General features: G+C 61.5%; 1 protein-coding gene across 1 annotated transcript; it reads right to left on the reverse strand.

Annotated features, from left to right (window-relative positions):
- Positions 1 to 132: 132 nt before the first annotated feature.
- Positions 133 to 8,509, reverse strand: LOC309683909 (scavenger receptor cysteine-rich domain-containing protein SCART1-like; the record flags this gene model as incomplete). The annotated part of the gene is made up of 10 exons (XM_082499892.1): positions 133 to 317; positions 1,007 to 1,090; positions 1,532 to 1,627; positions 1,787 to 1,924; positions 2,688 to 3,002; positions 3,621 to 3,935; positions 4,293 to 4,607; positions 4,693 to 5,013; positions 5,877 to 6,191; positions 8,179 to 8,509. The coding sequence occupies 10 exons, from the start codon at positions 8,507 to 8,509 to the stop codon at positions 133 to 135; spliced, it is 2,415 nt and encodes an 804-aa protein (XP_082356018.1).
- Between the last annotated feature and the right edge of the window lie 643 nt (positions 8,510 to 9,152).

The raw sequence follows: 9,152 nt of genomic DNA on the forward strand, positions 1-9,152 counted from the left end.
TCTGGCTCGAAGACTCAAAGGCTTTTAATAAGACCAAATACACGGGCACAGTATAAAAACAGGGGATTAAAAATAGAGCAACCGCCCAGCAGTTTCTGTTGCCCATGGAAAAGGGAGACGGTTCCCTGGTGCTCACGGCTCTCCCAGCTGCACAGACCTCTCCTCTCTCCTGGCTGCACCCCGCTGCATGGCAGGGATGTGCTCTCCTGGCCCGGGGCTCAGGGACTGCTGTGCACTGAGATCCAGTCTCACAGGCTCTGTGTCCTCAGGGAGATGCGCCAGAGACACCTCTTCAGCATCATCGTAGCCCGTGCTCTCTGGGGACAGGGAACAGACATCCCCCTTAGCTCCAGGGGCCCCAGCACTTCTCTGGGAGCGCAGGGCTGCCTCTGCAAGCAGCAAGGCATGCTACCGCATGTTCACCCCATGGGGTGCCCCTTCTGGACTCTACATCTCCTTCCTCCCTTCTCACCAGTCCGGAGATGTTCAGCTCCCTCTCTCACCGTTACTTCCACCAAGGAAAACTCCTGGGGCAGGTGGCCCCGTCCCAGCAGGTCGGGCTCTCAGTATGGCAGCGATTCATCCAGCACCAGGGATGGCACCCCAGGAACTGGCAGCGCTATCTCCCCCTCTCACCTCCGGGTGCATCCTTGGGCCCTGCTCCTTCCTCTGGCACCCTGGGCATTTCCCAGTCTTCCTGCCCAGGGGCAGGATCTTCCCCCGGGTCAGAAACCTCCCTGGCATCATCATAGCCATCCGCTGGGTCACCTCCGGCCAGGACAGGGACGTCTGGAAGGAGAGGGGAGCTGGTGGCAGTGAGGAGATACATCTGCAGAGCAGAGGATGGGAGGACGTGCAGGGTCATGGGGCTCAGACATTGGTGTTGGCAGCCCCATAGAAGACACCCCCTATGTCCTCTCCAACTCTGACGCTGACACCCAGTGACACTGCTGTCCATCGCATGTCTTCAGGGAGGAGAGATCCACCCCTTCCTGCCCCACATTACCTGGGGCTGGCCCCGGACCATCCTCCTCCTTGCTGTCCCCGGGGTAGGACTGCAGCTTGGTCAGGGACCCCTCTGAAGAGGCGCCTGGAGAGAGGCACAATGGGTGTTATGGGAGTGCGCTCTGCTGACGCTGCTTGTGGCCAGTGCTGCTGGTGATGGGGGACCCACAGAGCCACGTCTGCATAGGGACGAGGGCTCAGGACTCACCCTGCTCCCCTGGGACAAACCCCTTCTCAAAGGGCCTCCCAGAGCTGCCCTGGGACAGCCCCTTCCCTCACCCCTCATGTGTCCCCCAGGGTGCAGGGGCAGGCAGAGAGGGGCCGTCCCCAGCTGGGATGGGCAGAGCGGTGGAGAGAAAGCTTCTTTCCTGGGCCCAGGACCTGGCTGCTCTCCTCACTCACCCCACAGCCCCAGTGCTGGGCCCCCCAGGACCATGGGCCAGGGGGCTGCAGGGGGTGTCAACCCTGGGTGGGGACCAGGGGGAAGGCACTGTAGATGTGTCCTCAATGAGGGACGCGCACCAACCTGAGCCGCTGAACCTTGCCTGCTTCTCCCATGCTGGGCTGTAACCGATCTCCTCGTACACGGCCTCAGGGAAGGGCTCCTGAGCTCTCTCAGAGCCTGCGGACAGAGGCAGAGCTGGCCCAGGGGTGGTCAGAGAGAGGATGGCATTCCGCAGGTAGGAAACACCTATTCCCCCAGCTCTGCCTCTACCACTCACTGACAGCCCACACCAGCCCTGGCCTTGCCAGGAGGCATCTTCCCCTGGAAGGGACCCACCTCTGCGCCCAGCCCTGGCGCGTCGCACTTGCCCGGCCAGGAGGGCCAGGAGCAGGCAGAGAAGGGCTCCCAGGATGATGCAGATGATGACGGGCATTGAGAGTCTCCCGCTGCCACTCAGACGGCCCCGGGTGGGATCTGCATGGAAGGAACCAAGGGCAGTACCAGGCCTGGGAGAGGTGAGGGGCCGGGACAGCCCAGTCCTGATCCCCACTGCATCTTGACTAGGGGACTCCAGGGGATGAGGGATGGGGATGCTCCATCCTTACTGGGTAAATGACACTCCTTCCCAACCTCCCCACCTCCCTGCTACCCTGGTGCCTCCTCCTGGGAGAATTCACACCCCAGAAAGGAGCCCATTCCCTCTGGCTGTGGGTCACAGCCTGGGCCCAAGGAGAGCCAGCGCCAGTGGGGAGGACAGGTTACCTGCTCGAGGGGTTGGTGCTGCCGTCCTGGGTGCATCTGCAAGGAAGGAGAAGGAGAATAGGGCTGATGGGTGGGTGTGCAGGTACCAGGGAGCCTCCTCTCTGTCACATAGTGTGTGTGTGTGTGTGTGTTTGTGTGCACACGTGTGCATGTGCAGACATCCCTGACACATCCCACCCAAACTGCCCCTCCTGCACTGCTGGTGAGGGTGGCCAGAAAGGAGCCCAGGGCCCTACTCTGGCCTCAGGGCAGGACAGAGCAGGCAGCCTGGGAGATGTCCCTGGGGGCTGCAGGGCCCTGCGGGCAGAAGCTGGAGGACATCCAGCCCCACAGAAGCTGCTGCCCACTTGGCAAAAGGCTCCCGTGCTCTGCAGCGATGGCCTTGCTCTCAGGACCTCTGAAGCCATGATGGGACCCAATGGGGAACAGGCTCCTTGCTGATACTCTTGTGAGGAGCATCAGCCCTGCCGCTCACCTGAGCAGCGCACAGCAGCGTCCTCCTTATGGCGGCAGGCACCGCTGTCCCCATGCTGGGCCCAGCAGTCCTGCAGAGATGGCTCTGTCCCCCGGCACTCCACCTGCTCCAGCCAGATGGGGCCGGTCCCCTCCCCAAACGCAGCCTCGTGCAGGGCAGACACCGCAGGGCCACAGCCCAGCTGCCTGCATGCCACCTCAGCATCCCGCATGTCCCACCAGTCGTCACACACCGTCCCCCAGGAGCCACGGTGCCAGATCTCCACTCTGCCAGAGCACCCGTTCTCGCCTCCCACGGCACGAATCTTCTCCCTGTCTGGAGAAGGCAGAGAGCTCCCAGGGCAGCGGGACAGCAGGCAGAGCCCTGCCAGGCGAGAGGGGCACGCAGAGGAGCAGCTACCTGTGCAGCTCGTGGTGCTGGGGCACGCAGCCGTTGGGGCCGGGAGCAATTCTGGCTGACGCCCTGCAGAAGGAAATGCTGCAGTGAAGGGGCTGTTGCAGGGCATGGTGCAGCAGAGAGCGGGGCTGATCTCTGCTCGTGCCACCTCACTCACGGCAGCACCTGAACCCCGGTCACTCAGGGGACACGCAGTGTGAGGGACCCTGACTGCTCAGCCCCAAAGGGACCCTGGACTTCACAGCAGCAGCAGGGTGTCCATGGAAGGGACACTGCTGGGAGCCCTGGCTGTTCCCTTCTGAGACTTTGCCTCCAAAAACCTCTTCCCTGCCCAGGCAAAGCTGGGAGCCCAGCTGGCAATTCCCCTGCTGGTGAATGTGTGGGGCTCTGAGGGCTGAAGTCCCATTTTTGCTACCAGCAGCAGAAGTGTCTGGCATGGAAAGGAAGAGCCTCGGCAGAGCCTGTCTCTGCGTTTGACTGTGCCCAGAAGGGAGCAGGAGCTGGGGAGAAGCTGGTGCCCGGGTAGCTCAGAATTACCATTGCAGGTGATGTGGGTCTCATCTTGCAGGTCATCACATGACTGTGGGTTCCAGGGATCAGACAGACACTGCCAGAAGGAGCTGTTTCTCTCCCCACACTCCACATGATCCAGCCAGGCAGGGCCAGACAGCCTGCCGGGGGGCAGTTGTGTTTCCAGGGTCTGTATGTCCCCGCAGCCCAGCTCCTTGCATGCCAGTGACATTGTTTTGTAAGTCATTGAGTTGGAGCAAACGCTCCCCCACGTCCCATTGTAGAAAACCTGCAGGCGCCCGGAGCAGTTGTTGCTGTTCTCCAGCCTCAGGGCCACGAACTCTGGGAGGAAAGGCACCGAGGGGGAACAGGCTGGTGTGGGGCTGTGGCAGCAGGGACGCCTCTGCACAACCCACACCCTCAGCCAGGCAAAGGAACGGCCAGCAAGTCCCTCTTGCACCCACGGGCAGAGAAATGTCCCTGATGGACAGACAACCCTGCCCTCCCTGCAAACCATCAGGGACAGCTGAGCTCCCCAGGGACCCCTGAAGGGACTGAGGGGACCTGTGGGTGGGTGTCCCCAGGATGGGCTTTGTCAGGGGCTCAGAGGTGGCCAAGAACAGCCTCGGCCATTGCCGGCCCTCCCCTCGTCCCAGCCTGCCTGGGCACTGGGCTCCCACTGCAGCCCCTGGCACAGACCTGAGCAGACGACTCCTGCGTCCTCTTTGTGTCCGCAGTCGTGCTGCCCCCAGGACCCTGCCGGGCAGTCCCAGAGAGCAGCTTCGGCCCCGGAGCAGTTCACTCCATCCAGCCAGATCTGACCAGAGCCTTTCCCAAACTGAGTGGAGCCAACCACCTCCACCGCCCCTCCACAGCCCAGCTGGCGGCAAACGACGGCAGCATCGGACAGGTCCCAGTCGTCATCACAGACAGTCCCCCAGCGTCCCTGGTAGTAGACCTCCACTCTCCCAGCGCAGCGCCCAGGCCCGTTCACCAGCTGCACCCGCCGGCTCCCTGCAGCAGGAGGAAACCCCAGCTGCCGTCACGGGCTGGCTGCCCACCCGGCTCAGAGCCTGGGGGGCCCTGCGGTGCCACTCACCCCAGCAAATGACCCCCACGTCCTCGGCAATCCATGTGTCCAGTGCACTCTCAGGCAGGGAGGTGTTGCAGAGGGTCAGGTTGGCCTCATGCCCTGCGCACCGGACCCCTCGAAGCCCCATGGGACCCGTCCCTCGCTGAGGCTTCGGGGGGTTGTAGGCTGTCTCTGCCTCTCCGCACTGCAGCTGCCGGCACACCACGCTGGCCTCCTTCAGATCCCACTGGTCATCCAGGACTCTGCCCCACGTCCCGTGCTGGAAGATCTCCACTCGCCCATCACACCGGCTTCCTCCACCCACCAGCCGCAGGGATTCAAAGTGAGCTGGGCCTGGGGAGAGCAGCCATGCCCCAGTCCTTGGTTGCATCAGGGAGCCTGGCAGCCTGCAGCATGTCTCCAGGCTCTGGCACCCTTGCAGAGGGGCCCAGAAGGGAAATTCCTTGCAGAAGGAGCTCGCCTGCCTGCCTCCAGCCCCCAAGGAGAGCTCCTTGTCCAGGGCTCCATGGGGTGCTTTCCCAGTCCCTGAGCCTTCCTGAGTAAGACGCCAGCTTTGCTCTTGGTGGGGCAGAGTCACAGACCACGTCCCTGCCAAGGCAGTTGGGGCAGCTCCCGCAGGAGGGAGCAGCAGCCAGAAGTGGCCACTACTGAGACACGGGAGAGATGCGTCTCTGCCATCCTGCATCCCTTGGGATGGGGGACTGGGAGCCAGACCAAGGTGGGCCTTTGCCATCAAATGGGAAAAGTTTGGGTCCTGTGTTGACCAGAAACCAGCCCCACTCTGCAGCTCACCCTCAGGTCTGATGCTGCTGCTGGTGGCCCCCAGGCAGCACCTCTGGCTGTGGGATTGGGCTCTGTGGGACTCTCTGTGGGGTGGGACAGGGCTGCCTGCAGGCAGAGGGATGGAAACAAGCCCCACAGCCACGTCCCTGGCCCATCCCACTGTGGGAAGGTAAAGGAGCCTGGGCCTGGCGGTGGCCCCAGGGCCGGAGCTGCTGCCCTGAGGGGGAAAGACACTGGCCCCTGTTCAGTCCTCTGCTCTGTCACAGTGGAGTAGTCAGTCTGAGCAGGCAAAGTGCTCCAGATGTCCCCTGGTGACGCCTTGCACTGCCACAGCGTCCCCTGCTTTGGGAGACCATGTAGCACGTAGGGAGAAAACGGAGTTAATTGAGTGTTTTCCCAGCACTCACCTGAGCATATGACAGCAGCGGTGTTCCCATGAGAGCACGGTGACATCCCCAGTGAGGTCACTAAGCACTGGCCCAGGTGGGATTCAGTCCCGTCACAGTGGAATGAGTCTCTCCAGATGGGGCCAGTGCCTCTCCCAAAATGCCCTCCTCTGGGAACAGACTCAGCGAATCCACAGTTGAGGTGACGACAGAGAACGTGGGCCTCTGAGAGATCCCAGTGGGAGGCACAGAGGGTGCCCCAGGTCCCCAGCACCTGGATCTCCACCCTCCCCTCACACACCGTGCTGCCGTTCACCAGCCTGAACCCTGTGTACTCTGGGGACAGAGAAGGATGAGATGGGGCAGTTTGTGATTTTGCTCCTTTGGGTGGTGGAATAGAGGCTAAACGGACACGCTTCCTTTCTCCTCCTTCTGTACAACATTAGGGCTGCAGACTAACATTCAAGGTCAGGTCTAATGGGGCCCTCCACAACCTGATCTAGTTGAAGATGTCCCTGTTCATTGCAGGGGGGTTGGACTAGATGACATTTAATGGTCCCTCCCAACCCAAACCGTTCTATAGTTCTGTGATCGCCCCTCCTGTCCTCACACCCAGCACAGCGCAGTCCCTGCCCTGATCCCCTGTCTTCAGCCCAACCCCCGTGTTAACAGCCTGCCCTGAGTCCTTACGTGTGCAGGTGACACCAGCATCATGCGCGTGGGTGCAGGGCTGGTCCCTGGGGGACCCTGTGGGGCAGGAGGCGAGAAGGGATTCATTCCCCACACACTGGAGCTCCCTGTCCCACATGGGACCAACCCCTTCTCCAAAGTGAGCTGCCTCATGGACAGACAGGGCTGTGCCACACTGCAGATCCCTGCAGACCACAGCGGCAGCTTTGGAACCAAAGTCTGAGTCACAGACAGTTTTCCACTCGTTCCCATCACGGATCTCCACTCGTCCTGAGCAGGGGCTATCCCCTCCAACCAGCTGGACAAATCCTGGAATGACCAAAGAACCCTGTGAATTCCCAGAGCCCTCTCTCGGTTACATGTCCCACCATGTCCCACCTCATCTGCCTTGGGGCACTCACAGCCAAAGAGCCTCTTAAGAATCTCCCAGTGGGTGCTGATGGTACAAACACACCAGGGAACCCCTGCTGCTCCTCTGACATCATCACAGCACTCGTGGGTTGTTTTTTCCCCCAAACCCACAGCCACAGGAATCACTTAGAAGAACTGATGCTCTCCTGGAGACCCTGGGCTACCTGGCATTGGCCACATGCACTGCAGCGCCTGGAGAACTTGAACCCAAGGAGATGCACTGAGGCTCTGTTGGCTGCTGCGGTCTTCTCTGCCCCACCGAGCTCAGAACCAGGCTGAGGAACCCCTTGGAGCCGCCAGAACAGCACCCCATGCCCAGGTGGTTCTCACTTTGTTGGGGTACTGCTATTAGATGGGACATGTCAGAGGGAAGAGATGTGGTGCGGGTGTACCTGCAGTCTCTGTCTGCACCAGCCCCCGGCTCCAGCGCCTGCCCAGGGAGGGGTCCTCAGCCAGGGCCAGAGGACACTGCCAGGTGTGCACATCCCCGGCCACCAGTTGGGAGAGGGCAGGAGAGCGGGCAGAGGGGCAGCCCTGGGCTGACACCAGCTCCCAGTGCAAAGACAGGCAAAAAGGACAGCCAGAAAGCGCTGGCAAACCCCTGTGGCACAGGGCAGGCAGGGGCTGGGGTGGGCAGGAGAGGCTGGGCAGCAGGTCGGCACTGCCTGCACAGGGTTGTCTCCCTGTGGGATGGCTCTCATGGGGTGACTCTGGAAGAGGAATGAGGTGGCCACGGGCCATCCTGCTCTTCTGCCCAAGCTCAGTGCTCCTTTCCTCTGAGCAGCCCCTCCAATTAAGGAAACTTGTGTCTTCCAGGGGACAAAACTCAGAATTCCCAGGCCACCTTGGGCCTTCCCTGGGGCTGTGGGTGGCCATGTGAGCTACTCTCAGTGCCTCTGGCATGGGGGAACATGGTCCTCAGTGCCAGACAGCTCCTGTATGAACAGGAGAAATTTGGGAACCAACCGAGACTACGGAGCAGGGTGGCCATTCATCTCCCAGCCCCAGGCACCAACAGAGGGTGGGCTGAGCTGCCTCGGGGGTCAGGCAGTGGTGGGTTCCTACTGGGCATTCCTCAGGGACTGGGGAAACCAGCAATGACAGTCCCAGCTCGGCAGGGTGACCAGACACACTCCAGTAACCCCTTGTTGCTCCCTGAGGGCACATCCAGCCCCCTTCCCCCATCCCAGTCAAAACAGTGGGGAATGGACTGGCCCCATACCTGAACATGTCACTCCAGCATCCAAACCGTGATCACAGAATTCTTGAGTCCATTCTGTGTTTGTGCAATCAGAGAGTGCAGCCTCATTACCATGACAGCTAACACCAAACATCCAAATGGGGCCAGATCCTGCCCCAAAGTATCTATACTGAGGAGCTTCAAGAGCAGACCCACAGTCCAGCTGCTTGCAGACCACTGCAGCATCATTCATGTCCCATAATATACCACACACAGTCCCCCATTGGCCCTGGAGTTTCACCTCCACTCTTCCAGCACAGCGTCCGCCACCATTTTCCAGCCTCACCTCCGCAGCACCTTCAGACACTGACATGGGACCTGTCAGGAGAGCACCGAGCCCCAGACTCCAGGTCTGGAGGTCCCCCCTGCCCAGGCTGAGGCACCAGCACCAGGTGGGAGCCCTCCCCCTTCCGGGCTGTCTGTAGGCAGGGTGCAGGTCCCTCCTCTCCCCACAGCCCGTGCAGGCTGGGGGTGCACAACTCCAGCCCTGCTGGGCCATTCACTGTCCCATAGCCCTTGGAACCTCCTCCCACTCCAGTGGCCTCCTTCCCATGACCACTCCACACATCGTGCCTCCAGGCCCTGCACGGGGCACCCAACTCCTCCCCAGCCCAGCACCCCTGAAAAGCCCTGTCCCCCCAGGCTCGCAGCTTCCTGTTCCGACCACCTGCCCTGGCACCACCCAAACTCACACCGCCCAAACTCACACCACCCCCAGGCCTTTCTCAGTCCTCAGGGAACACCAACATGATCCCAAGGATCCCCCAAACCCATGTCCCCTCCTCACCCCTGGTGTCAGCCCAGCCCCCGTGCTTGTTGGGAGCCCCAAGGAAAGGAACTTCTCTAAAACCTGTGGGTGCAGACAACCCTCGTTCTCTGTGGGGCACAAACTGCCTTCCTGGTGTTGGGGCTCCCCTGAAGCCTGGAGCCATGGTCAGCCTCGGGGGCACAGTACG

This window comes from Vanellus vanellus, assembly GCF_965231255.1.
Source record: "Vanellus vanellus genome assembly, contig: HAP1_SCAFFOLD_35, whole genome shotgun sequence".
In the NCBI taxonomy this organism is placed as follows: domain Eukaryota; kingdom Metazoa; phylum Chordata; class Aves; order Charadriiformes; family Charadriidae; genus Vanellus; species Vanellus vanellus.